The 18,977-nt window shown below is 53.4% G+C and overlaps 1 protein-coding gene across 1 annotated transcript in view; it reads right to left on the bottom strand.

The window, feature by feature from the left end:
- The window catches only part of CACNA1E (calcium voltage-gated channel subunit alpha1 E), a 92,669-nt gene that overhangs the window by 56,329 nt on the left and 17,363 nt on the right, over window positions 1–18,977 (bottom strand). Inside the window, exons 4-6 of the mRNA XM_041478901.1 lie at window positions 16,406–16,509; window positions 15,074–15,226; window positions 14,352–14,533 (exon numbers count right to left, since the gene is read on the bottom strand). Coding sequence (XP_041334835.1) covers window positions 14,352–14,533; window positions 15,074–15,226; window positions 16,406–16,509 — 439 coding nt within the window. The remainder of the gene's footprint in view (window positions 1–14,351; window positions 14,534–15,073; window positions 15,227–16,405; window positions 16,510–18,977) is intronic.

The raw sequence follows: 18,977 nt of genomic DNA, 5'->3' as shown, positions 1-18,977 counted from the left end.
GGCAGAGGGAGGGTGTGTTAACTTCAGTGCTCCAGGCTGACCACACCAGGCTCCTCAGAGTGACATGGCCATGCCTGCCAAGTCTTGGTGGGCACCCTTCCCCACCACAAGAGCCCTGGCACCCCTCAGCACCCTGCCCCAGCCACACTCTCCAGTCTCCAGCCCTCATCAGGCAGGACCACACTCCTCCGCCCCCTCCAACCATCCCTGCAGAGACTGTAAGGGGTGGGTATAGCTGGAGGTGCAGGGTCCTGCAGCCCAAAACCGGGGTGCTGAGGGCAAGGGGTCACCGTGAGCATGGTTTCCCCAGAATTTTGGTTCAGGGCTCCCATGCACATCCACTAGGATGGGGCAAAGCAGCCCCACGGCAGCAGGGCCTGCTGAGCACAGATTTATAGGGTGCCTTAAGACCAGGGAAGGTGGCATCTAAAGAAGAGGCAGCCAGTGTTTGTCCCTTCATGCAGGGTGGGAAACTTCCAAAGAGGCATTTTGCTGCTGGCATCATCACTGACACCTTGCAGACAGCCTCCCACCACAGGCACATCCCCCAAAGCCACAGAGCTGAGACCAGACGGGAGCTCTGAGCGCAGGGCACGGCCCGACAGCTGCAAAGGCTCCTGGTGAGCCCTGCTCAATCCCTCCAGACATTAATTCACCAGAGGTTTTAATAAAGCAGTGCCCCTCTGTCCCTCCCAGGCCCCATTTGTCCTCTGGTGTCAGGCACGGTGCGCATGACGCCGGGCTGAGGGTGATGCGGCAGAACGTGACTGTCTGGGGGAGGTGGTATCAATCTTCTTGCAATGAAAGACTCTTTCTCTTTTCTCTCTCTTCCCCCCTCTCCCTGTGCTAATTAAGCCCTCATCTTCATCTGAGTCATTGGCACCACATCTCCTGGTCGGCCAGTGCAGGAGCTGAGGCGAGGCTCTGCCACGGGAGAAGCGCGGTTCCCAGGAGCAAAGAAAGCGTGTGCTGGAGCCTTCCTCCAGTGGGAACTTCAGCTGGGTGTCCCCGTCACCCTGACACCGAGCCCAAGGCAGGAAGGGTGACCCCAGCCCAGCCCAGCCCAGGCATTGCCCACAGCAGCACCGGCCAGGGGATGTGGGCAGCGGTCTCAGTGACACGGCATGCAGCAGCCGTAAGGGCTCTGAAAGCAGCTGGAAGGACTCACTGCTCTCCCCCTTTGGCCCTAGGGAAACCACACATATCCTCTCAAGATCCTGCTCTTTCAAGATCCCCAGTTCACCTCCAGCCCCATTCTTTAGGGCCATGGGAGTAGCAGGGACAGGGAGGAAGGAACGATGCACGGGAAATCCTGACATCCAATGTTCACCACAGCCCTGCAGAGACCCCAGGGCACTGTGCTCTGCTCTGGCAGCACCATCTCCCATGGCATCAGTCTTCAAGGCATTGTGCAACCCTCAGCTCAAGCTTGGCAGGGCTTCAGCTTGCTGCCAAGATGCCACTGGGTACCTGCCACTCATGTCAGGATTGCTTGCCTTTGAAACTGGCTCCTGCCCAAAAAACACAGGCTTTCCCCGAGGTCTTTGTCACAGGGAATACAAAACAGAGGAGCTCCTTTCCTACACAAGAACAAGACATCTTCCCCCAGAACTGGGCTATCACCATCCCTTCTGTAGCCATCTCAGCAGGAGAGAGAGGGGGAAATAGGCAAATAGACAGTTTTCCCAGGGTTATCAGTGCCCAGATGTCTTCCCTCTCCATTTTTCAGGCATAGCAAAGAAGGGACAGCTGGGGCAGGGGCTTGGCAGGACTCCGGTGGCGTGGGCTGACTGTGATCCCAACCTCTGTGCTCCCTACAAACCCAGAAACTGGTGATGCCAGTGGCTCCAGACCATCATCTGGTACTTGCTCAGCCATTCAGGTTGCCAAAAACTCACTATACCCACTGGAAGCCTCCTCAAGCAGATGCTCCAATGGCTACTGTAATTTCCAGCCTAAATTTATTTGTGGTCATTTTCTACACTGCTCCTTCTTTTGCCAGCACTGGCCTTTGGCTGAAATAGCTCTTTTCCTTCCTCTTTCCATCCTGATCTATTTCTGGACAGCAATCGCAGCCATCTCCAGCCTCTGCTTTGCTGGCCAAAGCAAGATTCTTCCCGGTCTCTCTTGCCCAACTGGCTCTCCTGCCCTATTTTATCCAGTAGCCCCTTCCCTGCTCCAGCCCAGGCTCAGTTCATCCTGGACACAGGAGACCTGAGTGAGCAATTTGATAGGTCACACTCCATCCCTGCATGATGCCACAGAGACTTCACCACCTCCCCTGCATCCCACCATCCTCCCTCCTCCTTTGTGCCACCCCTGCCCTGCAGCCACCTCGTGGCCACCCCGATGTCACCGTTCACCCTCTCCTCCTCCATGCCGCTGCTTCCCAGCCAACAAGACCTGAGCTGCTTGGATTTCCACTTCTCACTGCATCCAAAGGCCTCCCAGCCCAGGATGGCAGCCTCTGTCCCTCCAGCTCTGGAAGCCAGTGGATGCTGGAGGCAGGAAAGCCCATGATGGATCCCCAAGGACTCCACGAGTCAATGACATCCCCTTTGTCCCCTCAACACCATCCCAGCACTGCTCACTTCCCCACCAGCCCCACAGAGCCCCTCATGGGGCAGTGTGTCTTTTCTGGACTCAGATGTTTATTAGTTCTTATCTATGTCACAGTCTCACAAACCCTGAGTTCTACAGCACTTCACTCTTACAAACTAAAAATGGAGCCCTGTCTCTCTCTCTCTACAAGACCTTTTAAGGATAAACTATCCAATTAAGAAATGACACCTAAATTATTTCTACTTTTAACTCAATAACCAACCACCCGTGCCCCGCAATGTGGACTTTTTTATCCAATTACACAAAACCACCCAAACCCATGGAGAAGAAGGTGAAGAAGAAGAACCAGCCACGGCCCTAAAACCTCCACTTTGCTTTATAGATATTACTATATTCTAAAACCTTAAACTGTAAGTTTTCCACCCTGTGATATCACACACTTCTATTCAAACTCCACACCCACAATCCCAGTTCTATCATTCCATTTTGGAAGCTTCTCCACAGCCTCAGGTCAAATGCAGTGCTCTCTTGGGGGTCAGTGCCTGTCAGCACAGAAAGTCTAAAATTCTCAGCAGCCAGGGTTCCAACACATCCTCTTCCCCTCTTCCCCTCCCCATTTCCACTCTCCCACAGCAAACCCTTTACTACAAGGAGCAGCCCTAGGACGTCTCCAGGCCTGCGATGCCAGGTTAGCCCGGCGTGACCTACCTTTGACAAACCCATGATTCACTTTCCTCTCCTGCCTCCCAAACCTGTTCTGAAATGCCATGAGATCGAGGTCAGCCTCACAGTCCTATTCCTGCCTGCCTTACTTTTCCTCCCCTCCTCCCCCCGATTTTAAATATAGGCACCGCATTCGCTATTCTCCAGTCAGATGGTGCCTCCCCCAACTCCATGGAGCTGTTAAAAATACTTGTTACCAGACCTGCCATTTCATGTGCCAGCTCCCTCCGAGCTCGGGGGGAAGCCATCCCAAGCACCCAGGCTGGTGGGCACGGTGGTCTCAGCGCTGGGCTTCCATGGCTTCCACCTTGGCCAAGCCCCCGTTGCCGGTGTCGCGCCTTTTGCTCCTTTGTGTTGACCAAAAGTGGGGCTGAAATGTCCATCCGTGCCCAAAGCTCTCCAGGTGTCATTTCACTGGGCCTTGCTTCCGTCTGCAGAGGTGGGGAACTGCTCACTGCTCCTCCAGGAGGTCTGTGTCAACACAACTTTGCCTTGGCCCTCATAGCACTTCCCAGCTTTTTTGGCACAAAGATGTCGTCTTGACTGAGCAGCCTCTTTTCCCATTCCTTTGGGGCATCATTTCTTCTTGATATACCTCTGTAGTTCATCATCATGGTCCACTGTGCCTTCCCATAGATTTTTTTTTCCCTTTGTTGAAGGTATCAGGAGGTTGTTGTTTGCAGAATTCAGGGTAGACGCAGGAATTTTAATCCCTAAATTACACCAACTCCTTTAATGAAGAAATTCCAGGTTGCTGCCGTGCTCCCTGCACAGCTGAGCAGGTCCCATCACTCACCCAAGCACTCTGGGAGAGGCTTTTTATATTTCCTTTGGGAAACGGAGGAGCTGCTTGGTGCCAAATCTTTGCTGCTTCTTCCCTTCCCTTTGAGGGATCCCACCATCCTCCAAACTCTCCTGTGGCCACCAGACCAAGAACCACCACGCTCACATCTTGGCATGACCCATCCTGCTGCCAGGAAAGCCCTCTGAGCCTACAAATGACACCACCAAGGCGTGGGAGCAGGACCCTGCTGAGGGAAAGAGTCCCCACCAGCTCCTGCTTCTCAATCCCCAGGCACAAGGTTATTCTTTAGGCAGCTCTTGTGGTGTTTGTTTGGGGGTTTTTTTGGCTTTTCTTTTTTTTTTTTTTTTCCCCAAAGGGCAGGAAAAGGCGCGGGAAGCTGCAAAAGCAGGTCTCACTCGGGGGGCCAGAAATCTAAAGAAATCTAAATATATCCTCAAGTTGAATGCACAGCACAAGCTCACAGCCCACACGTCCCCTCCCTCGGGCTGCGGCGCATGGGAACCTTCAGGATTTCTTTGCTATAGGGGAAGAGAGGGGGGAAAACCTCAATAAACCCCTCAAACTCAGTCTGTCCTGGCTAAAAATAAACAGAGAGCAGGTTCAGTCTTGTGCAGGGAGCCTTCATGGCCACTCCATTGCTTGCCAGGGAGCAGTTTCCTCACTGGGGAGGGGAACTGGGGACCTGTGGGCACCCAAAGCTTTCAGGAAGCAGCAGGGTGTGGATTTCATTCACAGAGACGTTTGGGGATGATGGGGATGATGGGAAAAGCCATGGATCTCAAGGATCTTTGCCCTGGGAGCTGTGCCTGCCTTCCCCAGCACTTCTCAGGTGCTTGCAGAGCAGGACAGCAGGTGCAAAACCACCACAGCTTTCATGGTTTGCGCTCCAAATCCTTGGCTTGGCAACTTCCAATGGTCTTTTCCTGGTGGTGACACCCATCGTGGCCCTGCCATGGCTGATGGTGCATCACCTCCCCAGCATCACCTCCCCAGCCCCTGACCTGCCCTTCCCTGCAAACCACAGCTGCATCCAGCTGAGAATCACACGCAGGCCAGCAGCCACAGCCTCACAGCCCAGCAAAAGGGGGAGAAAATGAATTATAAAAATACCTCTCAGCAGATTCCCTGGCCTAAGCAGCTCCCTGCAGCCCCTGACACCCGCTGCTGCTCTCCCCAGCACAGTAACAGATCTCCTTGTTCCCTTTAATGGCAGTAATTGAATCTCCTGCATGCAGGGCCATGCTTCACTCCCTGCCTGGGATCCATCAGTGACCCTGGCACTGGACAAGATCTGAATGGAAATGCTTTGCTTTCCCAAATCAGGTTAATGAGGAAATGGGTGCATTTCCTCTGCAAGGCCAGGACTGGCCTGGGGTGGGACACATCCTGCCTTGGCCAAGCGTCAGGGTCTCCAGGCAGGGTGGGCACCTCCTGCCCCATTGCCTCCCTCCAGCACTGCCCTCCACTGGCCCTGGGAAGCTCTGGGGTGCCAGGGACAGGCAGGAATAATGCCAGAGGAGGACACCAAAGCTCAGCATAATCTTCTCTCTGAGTGCGTGCAGGGAGGGAGAGAGTGGGGAAACAGGAAAAGGACACGATGCATTTCATTTTTCTGTTTCCTAAATGGAATGCAAAAAATGCGCTGCTAGAAGCATTACTAAAAATCAAACATTTTCAAAATATTTGAAATAGGCACTGAGACCAACTTTGGTGCTGTTCTCCTCCAACCCACCAAGAAATTGCACCCAGATGCCCCAGCATCGATGCACAAACCCAGTCCTCATGTGTGCCTCCTGCTCTGCCTCTCCCCACATCATCCCTCACTGGGATCCCTCCACTTTTGCTCCCAAACTTTCACTTTCCCCCCTGCCCAGACCACTCCTGCACCTTCCCCAGCACCCCCCTAACCACTCCTTAGGCAGGATGAACTTTTCCTGATGGAGCATTTGCAAAGCTTCACAGTTGTCTCCAGAGCAGACCGATGTGCCAGCACCGCTGCCTCTCCAGCTGGACACTGCAGCAGGGCATGGCTTCCACAGGATCAGCTTTAAGGCTGTTTCCTCATGGGGCCTGGATCCCTGCTTTGTTTTGGGCATGCTGCAAGCCCAGAGAGGCAGCTTGGGCCCCACGATATGATTTTCATTGTTGTATTACGTTCCTACATGGAGGAACATCCCCAGCTTCAGCTGTGCTGCTCTGGGGAAACAGACCCCTTCAGAACCTCACTCACAGACCCCAAGAGCCCCACAAGCCAGCCCTGGAGCACATCCACCAAGAGGTCTGGAACCAGCTTTCCAACACCTCACTGTCACATTCATAGTTTCTGAAAAATCCCTTTGCCCAGGATTCACTCCTGGGAAGCTCAGAAGCCCCAGAGAGAAAGGAAAACAATAATTATCTGATTTGCTTCTCCTGTGTTTTGCTGCTTTGGAATGTGGTTGGAGATTGTTTATCCAACAGGTGATTGTTTCATTGGATTCTGGTGTGAGTTGTTTTGACTCTTTGTCCAGTCAGGGTCAAGCTGTGTTGAGACTGGCAAGAGAGCCATGAGTTTTCATTAGCTTTTAGCCTTCTGTAAGTATCCTTTAGTATAGCTTAGTATAATATTCTTTAATATAATACAGTATCATAAAATAATAAATTAGCCTTCTGAGGACATGGAGTCAGATTCATCCTTCCCTCCTGCCACGAGGGACCCCACAAATACAATACCTCACCAACACCAGCACCAAACCTGCTAATGGAATTATAAATCCTGGGCTTATCAAAGATGAGCAAGGCAGCACTGAGACCCCCTGCCTTGAGCCTGGAGCTGCTGGGTGATGCCAGAGCACCCGTGGTACCCCCAGCAGCTCCCCTCAGCTCCCCCAGTGCTTCCAGACTTCCCCGTGCAGGCAGGGAGGAGGGTGTGGGCAGGCAGCTTTTGCTAGAACATGCCTGGAAGATGGGATCCAGCAGACACAGTTTGTTTCTTGCTGTGTCATTTCATTGCATACACACACACACACACACACAGAGGGAAAAAGGGGAAGAAGGGGAAAAAAAAAAATAAGGCAGGAACATTTGGCAAGCTGGTGAGGGTCTGGCTTTGCTGAGTGTGGGGAAAGAAAGTGCTCTGTTTTTCCAAAGGGAGGAGAGGGGAGAGCAGGCTGGCTGCCACACACGTGCCTGGCAGCACTCACGGCTGGCAGCACGGGCACCAACTGGAGCCATTTGGGGGAAAACAGCTCATTTTTTGAGTTCGGAAGGGTTTGAACCATTGGGGTGAGACCTGCAGCCTCCTTTGTGAATCTGCTCTGAGCGTGTTTAAAGCAGCATTTCGGAGGAGGGAGGAGGAAAGGGCTCTGTCCCGCGGTGTCACAAGCGCTGGGGACTTTTTGGCAGCCTCCATTCCCGCAGCCGAGCCCATCCCGCCAGGAATAGCTGCAGAGGCATCGCGGGCTCTGCTCGCTGCCGAGCTGCTCGGAGCTCTGGGTGCTGATTAAATTTTCATACCTGCCCGCCAGGATATTCTCTGTGTGCGTTGTGCCTTAATTTCTAACACATAAGAAGGGACTCCTGTTCCCCTCGCTGGCCGGAGACCCTGGTGCCGCCCCAAAGCACAGAGAGTTAAAGAGCTGTCACCATGATATTTTTATGAAAAATCCCTGTTTTGCTACTTTGGAATGTGATTTGGAGAATTGTTTATGCCAGCACTTGAATTGTTTTTACTTAGTGACCAATCCCAGTCCAGGGATTGGGACCATGGTCTGTCACAGGTTTTTATTATTCATTCCTTTCCAGCCTTCTGATGTGTTCCTTTCTCTCTATAGTTTAGTATAGTTTTAGTGTAGCACTTTTTAATATAATATCCTAACACAATAAATCAGCCCTCTAAGGAATATGGAGTCAGATTCGTCTCTTCCTTCGTCCTGGGGCCTACAATCACATCGACAAAGAGCAAGGTGGTTTCCCTCTTTTTGCCATCCCTCCCACCTCTCTCTCCTCCTCCTCCTCCTCTCCTCCTCTTCCCAGCTCCTTGCTGGGAGCCAGTGTTATGCATCACACTCGCAGCTTCCTGCTGTGCCGAGCTCCTCCAGCCCGTCACTGCGGTGTCAGGGCTGGTTCTGGGATCTTTGCACCACCAGCAGAGCTCCCACAACCCTTGGTGCGTGGCTGGCACTGCTGCAGCTCTCCCAGGAGACAGACAGCAGTGTCCAGAGGACCTGCAGCAGCTCCTGGAGGTACTGGGGCTCAGGGGAGGTTTCCAAGATCATCTCAGGTCTGAGCAAATCCTCCAAAAAGAGGAAAACCCTCTCTGGTCAAGGCAATTTTGCTGCCTCTATGGAAAGCCAGGCACTGTCCTCACTCTCCAAAAGGCTGAGGAGGAATCCCCCCAGAGCTGCTCCACGCTCAGGTCTCACTCACACTGCTCACACAAGGGTGCTTCAGGCAGGGCAGGTAGGGCTGAGCATCCCAAGGGATGGCTGTGAAACCCCAGGAATCAATGCCAACATGCAATGAGCAATTTTGTACTCACACACGTGGAAAAACAACTGTTCTGCAACAGATTCCTCCTTTGACCCCCTCCAAGGGTGGCTGGGGCAAATGGGGCAAGAAGCAGAAGAGCCAAGCCTTGCTCACATCTCTGACCCATGTGCTCTGGCATGACCAGTGATACCAACACACCTCCCTTCCCCAGCATCCCAAATCTGGCTGGCCTGAGCAGCCCCTGATTCAAAAAGGAGGGATGTGCTACTGCATTTCAAAGGCAGCCTCCAGCAGAAGACCTTCAGTACTTTAATTGTAAGGAAGGTGAGGACAAACATTTTATCAGGGCTTGTTGTCACAGGACAAAGGGTAGTGGTTTCAGTGTGAAAGAGGGTTGATTAAATTAGATATAGGGAAGAATTTAAAGTTCTGGAATGGCTGCCCGGGGAGGTGGTGCAGTCACCATCCCTGGGTGTGTTTAACAAAGCCTGGATGTGGCACTGGGTGCCAGGGTTTAGTTGAGGTGCTGGGGCTGGGTTGGACTTGATGATCTTTAAGGCCTCTTCCAACCCAGTCATTCTGTGAATTTCTTTCCAAGGAGGCTGGTCACACACTGGCACAGGTTGCCCAGATAGGTGTTGGATGCCCCATCCCTGGAAGTGCTCAAGGCCAGGTTGGATGGGGCTCTGAGAAACCTGGACTAGGGGAAGGTGTCCCTGTCCGTGGCAGAGGAGTTGGACTGGATGATGTTTAAAAGGCTCCTTCCAACCCAAACCATTCTGTGAACCTGTGATCTCGAGTTTGGTGCCTCACACACAGAACCAGTCCGAGCAACTTGTGCAAACCCAGCACAAAATGCACACGGATTCACCAAAACCCTTCTGCACCCCTCTTCCAACCCAGTCATTCTGTGAATTTCTTTCCAAGGAGGCTGGTCACACACTGGCACAGGTTGCCCAGATAGGTGTTGGATGCCCCATCCCTGGAAGTGCTCAAGGCCAGGTTGGATGGGGCTGTGAGAAACCTGGACTAGGGGAAGGTGTCCCTGTCCGTGGCAGAGGAGTTGGACTGGATGATGTTTAAAAGGCTCCTTCCAACCCAAACCATTCTGTGAACCTGTGATCTCGAGTTTGGTGCCTCACACACAGAACCAGTCCGAGCAACTTGTGCAAACCCAGCACAAAATGCACACGGATTCACCAAAACCCTTCTGCACCCCACACCTAGAGGAGATCCCAGACACTGAAGGGATCCTCCCCTGCTGGCCCCAGCCCCTCCAGCATGCTGGAAGCACATGGGGGTTGAGTCACACATGCTGCAAACCCCCGTCCTTGCCGCAGCTCCTGCTCCCAGCCACTCCTGCAGCGTGCCCGCACACACAGCTCACACTTGGCACCCAACCCACGGCCCTGCAGCCTCCTGGCTCTCTGCTGCAGCTGCCCAGCTCTGCATGGGGCTGCAAGACCCAGACCCACCTCCCCCGAGGCCATGGACACAGCTCTGCCCGCCACCGCTGCATTTTGGGAGGTGTTTTTGGAAGCCACCAGCAGCTTGGTGTTCTTTCCCCCAGCAAACGCTCCCCTCCTGCTGCAGAAGCACCCAGAAGGCTCTTAACACTCAGCCTGGCATCTCCTAAGGCTCCCTGTGCTGTTGGGCCCTCCTGCTTCCCGGTGGTCCCAATCCCTGGCGCGAGGAGAGGATGAGGAGCTCAGCCTGAGAGGCAGATCCATGCAGGGAAGCACGCAGCAGGCTCAGAGCCTGTGAGCAGCGCCAGCAGCAACCACAGCAGTGTTTGGGCTGGGGGAGCCCCAAGGGTCATCCAGCCCAACCATCAACCCAGCAGTGCCAGCAGCAACCACAGCAGCGTTTGGGCTGGAGGAGCCCCAAGGGTCATCCAGCCCAACCATCAACCCAGCAGCGCCAAGGCCACCACTCATCCATGTCCCCAAATCTGCCCATCTTTTAAATCCCTCCAGTGCTTCCCTGGGCAGCCCGTGCCAGGGCTTGACAACCCTTTTAGAGAAGTTTGTCCTGATATCCAATCCTGGACCTCGCCTGGTGCAACTTGAGGGCAATTTTTCTCACCCTGTTGCCTGGGAGAAGACACCAAACCCCATCTGGTCACAACCTCCCATCAGGGAGTTGCAGACGTGGTGGTTTTAGTTTGAAATTGGCTGGAAATGTTAATTTTATGTAGTGGTTTTGGGTTGTTAATTTTAGATTTTCTTAATTTTGAGATTTTTTAATTGACGTCTTGATGAGTGTGGTGGGTTCTAGTGTTGGTTAATTATTAGTGTATTTATTTTTTGTTGTGAGATAGGATTAGGAGAAAGGTAAAGTAGGTTTAAAAATTTTAAAGGGTATAAAGAAAATTTTATTAATAGTAATTAAAAGGGTGAAAGTAGTAAGAATCAAAATAAACTCTTTAGATTACTTCTTTTTTTCCTTCTATTTTTTTCTTTTCTATTGGTAATGTAAAGAAATAAAACTTAAAAATTTTAGTTAGTTTATATTTTAAATAGTTTAGTTAGGGAGAAAAACTTTTTTGTTAAGGTTATGGAGATTTTTTTATAAGAGGAAAAAACCAGTTCCCTACCATGACAGTAGGGAAGTGAGGAAATCCCCCCTAGGCCTCCTTTTCTCCAAGGTGAGCCCTCCCAGCTGCCTCAGGAAATTAAGATTTCACAGGACAGATCGACAGGGGACACAGATCCCCTTGGCTTCCCGGCATGGTGGGAGCTGGGCTGAGCATCCGAAGCCACCAGTGTCACCTGTGCCCCCCTGCTGCAGCCCTGCCATCCCCCCAGGCCCCAGCAGCACTGTTTGATGACAAATGCATCCCTGCCCCAGGCCGGCACAGAGGCAGAGAAGCAGGACAGTGAGTCCCTGTACTTCCCTCTGGTCCCTACAGAAATCAGGCTGGGTCTGGAACCAGCCCAGGGAAGAGGCCTCTGCTCCAGGAGAAGAAAACCAAAATACTTCTTAGCCCTTGTTTCAGACCACAGAGGCAGTCCCAAAGCCAAACTCCCCCCCAAAACAAATCAAATCACTCCAGGCTCCCAGGGACAGGAGTTGGAAAAGCAACAACACCCCACAATTCTTTTATTTCAACCCATACTGTGATTTCTATTTCGTGAAGGCAAAGCTGACACAAAGAAAGCAAAAAGCAAGCACAAGGATGAAATAATCCATGTGGAAATTAGCTTGTTGTAATGCTGCCTGCAAATTCCAGGAGCCACACTGGTAGACCTGGTAGAATGGTGGGAAAACAGATCTTAAAATCATGATAATAGTCACACAGGGGAATTCTGCAGTAAGCAATTTCTTTGAGAGATTGCTAAAGTGGTTTTCCTGCCATCTCCCTCTCCCCTGCAGCGTTAATCCACAAGGACACAGCCCCCCATCACTTTATGCCAGTGGGAAAGTGGAGCCCCCCAAAGCTGGGGCATGGCCTGGACATGGTTAGCAGCAGGAGCCTGCTCTGCCTCGCTGCCCCAAGTGATGAAGGTGATGGCAGAGCACCCCTGTGGTTTCCCAACCCTCCTCCTGCATCCCCCAGAGACTGCATCCCTCATCTTCTTATTAAAACAAAAGAGACAAAAATCCATTTTTCTGTCTCCAGGTAGCAAAAGGACCAAGCACCTCCAACCTTTGCAGCACGAGGCCCCCTGAGAGTCCTGGGGAGGACGGGAGGTGCAGCCCAGCAGTGCTGGGAACTCCAGCTCTGGCCACCCCCCGAGGTGAATCAGCAGCATTTAATGCTACCAAGGCCACAAACTCTCATTCAATTAAAAGCCAAGGAAGGTCCCTGCTCCTTTCCATAACTGGTCAGTAACAGCTGGTTCTTTGCAGAGGGACAGGGAAGGGAGGCACCTTATGGTCCTGGCTGTTGAGAATGTGGTGACAGAGCGTGACAGTGACAGAGCACCTCTGCCCAGCTTTGCTGATCGGGCTGGCAAGATGATTTGGATCCCCACAGGGGTCCCAGAGAGCCCTCAGTTCAGCAGCTAGGGTAGTGAAAAGGGGTTCCTGCAGGGGAGGCACAGCTTTCAGAGCTCCCAGATCCTGGGGTTTCAGACCCAGGTGATGAATCAGCAAATCCCAGACACTGAAGGGATCACCTCCAGCCTTCCCAGCAAGGACACCCCGAGCAGCAGGAGACCAGACTCACTCAAACAAACCCCCGAGGTCCATCAGAACATGAATTTCCCATCTGTTCCCCATCCCCTCACACCCCACCAGCAGGACTCCAGCACGGGCAGCACTGCTGCTGATTGCTGCCGGCTCCAAAGGCTGGGAAGAGGGAGACATGGGGAGCACTGATGGAAGAAGGTTTTGCAGGGAGACAGCCATCAACACAGGAGCAAGGCTCAGGGCAGGTGGCTGGCACCAGCCCCAGGCATGCACAGGCTGCACATGATACTCTGGCAAACCACCTTCCCTGATATACTCAATTAAACCTGGGCAACAGGTGCTGTGGGTGAGTCTCCAGTCCCACTGACACACCAGAAACAGACACAAAATTGAAGATTTTTGGTCTGAACTCCCAGGTGGTTTAATCCCGATTCATTCCCCCACTGACACAGCAAGATCCTGACACTGCTGTCTCCTTCAGGAAGAGGAAAACCAAATCCTCGTGGAAAGGTCAAGCCTTTGCAATGAACTCTCCCCTTTCTACTCCAGTCTAGGTTTCACAATCCATCTGTCCACACACACCATCCTGCACCCCCAGAGGGACCCTGTGACAGACTCAGCAAGGAAGGGGGCCCCAATGCTGACAGCCTGGGGTTTCAAAACAGCCTTTCCCCCGATGCCAGCGTCCCTCCTGCAGCAGTTTCCCCACCACATGCCATCCAATTTGCCTCCTGCAGAGCAATGCTACTCTGCAAATCCCCGGGCGTTATGGGAACCAGGGTATAAAAACATTCCCGGTGCAGTGACGCCAAAATTGATGCTGAAATTAGGCTGGGAACAGAACAGGCACGGTTGCTTCTAGCCCACAAACTCAAACATGCCTATATGGCCAGTCGCCCACAGCGATATGGCACTCTGGGATAACCTGGAGCTTTTTATCCAGCTTTGCCCTCACGTTGCTCTCTGGGCACCCCAAGGGCTTGGGCATCAGCAACTTCCAGCAGCTGCAAAGCACAAGAACTCAGCCCAGCCGTTCCCTGCTCCATCAGCACAAAGATCCCAGCTCCCTGCTGGATGCTGAAATGCTGTCCCTGCCCCAGAGAAGGGATCTGAGCCCAGCTCTGAGGTTTTCCCAGGGCACCAGACATCCTCTGCCCGCTCTGCAATGCCCAGAAAACGTGTCCACTCTCACAGAGCAGCCCTGGGGAGCACAGGAGGAGCAGGCAAGGCAGGAAGCCTCCCCAGGCACAACCTTCAAGCAGGAGGATTACTGCAGGACATGCCCACGAGGTTTTGCTCTCTGAAGTGAGTCAGAGATGGGGACCAGGCCCTTAGAGCTCCCTTTGCCTGGAGGCACAGAACACACCCAAATTCTGGAAAGATTAACCCCATTTCCATGTCATAGATAGGGACCAGGCCCTTAGAGCTCCCTTTGCCTTGAGTCACGGAACACACCCAGATTCTGCAAAGATTAAGCCCATTTCCATGTCATAGATAGGTACCAGGCCCTTAGAGCTCCCTTTGCCTGGAGGCACGGAACACACCCAGACTCTGCAAAGATTAACCCCATTTCCATCACGAAGGGAACTCTGAATCTTCCGAGCTTCCAGCACACAGAAACAGCCCCCAGCTGCCCACCCGGGGCAGCCCTACTCACGTTGTACAGGACTGTGGTCCACCCTTCCATGGTGATGCACTGGAAGACGGTCAGCACAGCAAAGAGGATGTTGTCGAACTGCGTGATCCCATCGTTGGGACCAATCCACTCCCGGCACTCGTAGCCCGGGGGGCAGCCCTGCACCCCGCAGGGATGGGGAGGGTCCAGCTCCTCTAGTTCACCTGCAGCACACAGCAGAGAGCCAAAGGAAGCAGAGGTGAGGGACAGCTCATCCCAGCTCTTTTCCATTCGTGGGATGTGGAGAGGGTGCCTGTCACATTTACATTTTCTGGAAAATCCCTTTGCCCAGGATTCCTCTCCTGGGAAGCTCAGAAGCCTCAGAGAAAAAGGAAAACAATATTATCTGATTTGCTTCTCCTGTGTTTTGCTGCTTTGGAATGTGGTTGGAGATTGTTTATCCAACAGGTGATTGTTTCATTGGTTTCATGTGAATTGGTTTGACTTATTGGCCAATCAGTGCCAAGCTGTGTCGGAGCTCTGGAAAGACTCACGAGTTTTATTATTATCTTTTTAGCCTTCTGTAACTATCCTTTCTGCATTCTTTAGTATTCTTTAGTATAGTTTAGTTTAGTATTCTTTAATATAATTTAGTATCCTAAAATAACTAATTCATCTTCTGAGAACGTGGAGTCAGATTCATCATTCCTTCCTGCCACGAGGGCACCCCACAAGTACAACAGGTGCCCAGCCCTCGTCCTCACCTGAATTGTTTGTGTAGCAGGCTCGGTGCAGCTTCCCGCTGTAGAACTCCAGGCCGATGATGGCAAACATGAGAATAGCAAAAAAGAGCAGCAGGCCGATCTGCAGGAGAGGCACCATGGCCTTCATGATGGATTTCAGGACAATCTGCAAGCCTGGGAGAGGAGAGGAGGGAAAGGGCACAGCTCAGAGCAGCAATGCAAACCCCTTTCCAGGGACACATCCATCCCAAATCTGGCAGGAGGAAGATGGGGAGCAGAGAGGATGGACAGCCAACAGAGAGGTGCAAGAGGCCAGCACAGCCTGGAGGAGCCCTCTGGGCAGGAGGATGCTGGAGGAAAGCACCATTGCAGGGGAGGGAAAGCCAAGCTACAGAGCAACCTCCAGCAGAGGTTGTTTCTGGCCCCCACTCCAAAGTCCTGCCTGTCCCTGCCCCAGCTGGACTTGGTGGGTCATGGCTTGTGCATCTCTGTCCCCCTGGTTGCCCCCAGGGCATGGATCCAGCCCTGCCAGTGCCCAGGGCAGGAGGGACAGGAGGACTGGTGCCAGCAGCAGCCTAGTTTCTTTATTTATGCCTGTGCCAACAGATGAAATCTTGCAACAAAAAGAAAAAAGAAAAAAAACACTACCAAAAAATCTCCCCTGAACAAACCCCAGTCCTGAAAGGGTCCACCCACTGCCTTCTGGCCAGGAAAGGGGAGCTGCCAGCGGGCTCTGCAGGGGACAGTGCCACCCGGGGACACCAAGTGCTGCCACCTTTGAGTTCCCACTAGATGGAAAGGTGGGATTGATGCCTCAGGTTTGAGCTTTTATGTTTTCAGATTCTGTGCTGCTTTAGTGTGTGGATCTGGGCTTCGTATGAGGGGATGGTGAGCTCTCTGCACAGAGTAGGGAGACAAAACAATTCCTTCTCCAGCTGGGGACCAAGGACAAATGATCCAAATCTCAGCCCAAGAGCACAAACAGTGTGGATTGAAGAGAGAAAAACAAGCAGGATGGGACTGCATGGGATGAAGCTGGAATTGGACAATTAACTCCAATACGCAAATGGAGCCGAACTGATAAAAGTGAAAGACTTTGTGACCGAGTGTCCATTTTGTGACCATTTTGGTTCATCTTGGGTGCAGCCCTGGCTGGGCTCTTGTGCTGCCCAAGGTGGATCCATTGAGGGTTCTAATAAATCCCTACTTTATTCTTTAACTCTGTCCAGCCTCTGTTCTAGCTCAGCCTTGACAGGGCACCAAGATAAGGTGGCACAAGGACCCCTCTCCCCCCAGGGACATCAGGGACAGATGCAGACACCCAGGGAGGAAGATCAGGAGCATCCAACTTACTGGGAATGCCCGAGACGAGCTTCAGTGGCCTGAGCACGCGCACGGCCCGCAGCGTCCGCAGGTCCACGTGGGTGTTGAAGTGTGTCCCGGCCGTGGCCAGGATGCTGTGGGCACACAGGGACAGAGCAGAGTTAGCCCAGGGAAAGCCCTTGGCCACGTCAGTGCCATGTTGTCAAAGCAGGCCACAAGCCTGAGATAAGAGTGCCATGCTCTGCTGGCTGAGCTAGCCGGGCTACAGCCCACCAAGGGGACTTTCTGAGTTTGTCACCTCTTGGGAGCAGCAAGAGGTTTTATTGTTTGATATTGTTCATTTTTTGTGCTTGTGCCTGTTAAATAAACAGTTTTTTCCCCGCTTTTCTCCAAGGAAATCTTTTCCTGAACCAGTTGGGGAAGCCATGAAGCTTCTCAAGCCATGTCCCTGAGCAGGGACAGAGATTAACTCCTCCCAAAGGTCAGCAAGCCTCCTTTGATGCTCACACCCAAGTTCACGGGCAGCTATGACCAGACAAAGGCACACAGGGACCCCCGAGCCCCAGCAGCCCCCCATCAGTGCCCCCCACACCCAGGATGGCTGGGAACAGTCCCACATCACCCACGGATCCCAGCTGGGGTCTCAAGGATCGTGCAGGATCCCTCCCAGGAAGGTGGCACGTGGCCCAGGAGCAGCACCTCGGGGATGTGAGTCCCTCCCCTCCGTGCTCCTGTGGCAGCACCTCCAGCCATCAGCTGCCCTGGCTTTTTCCACACACGGAGCTTCCTCAGAGTCCCACCTCTGGGACTGCTGAGAAGGAGCCCAGAACCTCGCACACATTCCAAAATCTATAGTAATGAAAGTTTGATGACCTTGGAAGGCAACCAGCAGGCACAGGAAGGACTCCAGAGGTTTTCTTTTAAAACACAAAGGTTTTTTGTTTTTTTTTCCCAAGCCCGTCTCTGGAAAACAAATTGGAGCAAGGAGGGAGCTGGTGCACACCGAGTCCAGCAGTGGAAACACTCAGGGACCCTGCACCTGCTCTGGGAACGCTGGGAACAGGGATGCTGCACCTCAGGGATGCTGGCAGAATCCTCTCCCATCCAGGTGCTGGGTGAGGAGCAGAGGAGTTGCACTAGAGCAGCAGGGGGTGGGAGAGGAGGGGATGGGGAGGAGAACAGGACAGGGGGAGGCAGCAACCTCAGGGTTGTTTGCAGTAATCCAAAAACTGAGGGAAATTGGGTCATTGTTCCACTAATTCATCTAATTACAGGCCAGAGCAGCTCTCTGGCGTGCTGAGCAATTAGCACTCTTTCTCTCACCCTCTCCCTGAGGTACAGCAGGTACCAACCTGTCCCTCCAGAAAGGCAGCTGGGTTTCCTAGGATACCCTGGCAGCTCTCACATCTGCAAACCGGGTTCTTTCAGCTCCTTTCCCCAGCCTCCTCTTCCTCCCTGCCCCAGTGCAAGCCTCAGCAGCAGTGGGATGCATCACCCACAACACCCTGTGTATCACACTGCTCATCCCTGATATTTACAGGGATCTTTTACCCTTGCTGGCACTTTCCCTTTCCACACCCAGTCTCCATGCCCCAGCCCGTGCCCAGCCCCTGCTGCCCACAGGACTGACAGGAGAGCAGAAAAGGGACTTAATTAAGTCAGAAGCAGCCAGAGCTGTGCTGTTGAATTGGTTGTAAGATCAAAATCAATAAGTATGATAAAGCACGGCCACTCGGCAGCACGAGGGAGGCAGAAGAGTCACTTCCCACCCCTTCACCCACCAAGCCAGCGAGAGGAAGGTACCCCAGTGCTCCCCAAAATGCCAGCACAGGGGACACACTGTGCCAACACCGTGCTGGAAACCTTCCTTCAGCTTTTGCTCCTGCTGTCCCAGCCCCTGGAGAGCCACCAGCCTCCCAAAGGGGCAGGAACAGCCCCAGCCAGGACTGAGCAGCTCCGGGGGGCCGGGGATGCTCTGGGGCAGGATGCAGGCTCCAGCCAGCCCAGCCCAGCTGGAAAGGTCCGGCAGCAGAGCAGCACTGGGATGGGCAGCTCTCTGCTCTCCCCTCGCAGCCCCGGCTCTCCGCCGCTCCCCGGGCAGGAGCAGCGCCGGGCTGCAGAGTCCTCGGCTAACCCAGATTTGTGTGAAGGGCTCCGGAGCGCCGTGCTGAGCCTCCAGGCAAGGCTCGGGCGGTTCCAGGACACTCCTTCCCCGCGCTCTAGATTAGCTGCTAAGAATGGGACTCCTCTGTGGCAAGGTGACGTGCTCCTTGTCCTCTCCGGGGGACAGGGGACATCACGAGCTCTTTGGGAAGGAGGTTTGGACAGATCACCAGACCGAGGCGGTGGCACTCGGAGCTGTCACCGGAGCGGTGACAAGAGGCTGACCCGCTGCCGTGACACAGGGGCTGCACATCCTGCTGCAGGCAGCGAGGGCAGAGGCACCGGCACACACGGCAGCTGCTCCCTGCCAGCCCAGAGCCTCCGGGCACGGGCTGAGCAGCCCTACATCACCCTTACACCTAATAAAGCGGCTGGGAAAAGCAAACCAAGCTTCCAGGCACGCCAGCCTGGCTGCTGGCTGCTTTTCCCAAGCCTTTCT

This window comes from Pyrgilauda ruficollis, unplaced genomic scaffold (genome assembly GCF_017590135.1).
Source record: "Pyrgilauda ruficollis isolate IOZ18807 unplaced genomic scaffold, ASM1759013v1 scaffold47, whole genome shotgun sequence".
NCBI classification, from domain to species: domain Eukaryota; kingdom Metazoa; phylum Chordata; class Aves; order Passeriformes; family Passeridae; genus Pyrgilauda; species Pyrgilauda ruficollis.
Note: the sequence above shows the minus strand (reverse complement) of the source record. Positions and strands in the feature narration are given on the sequence as shown.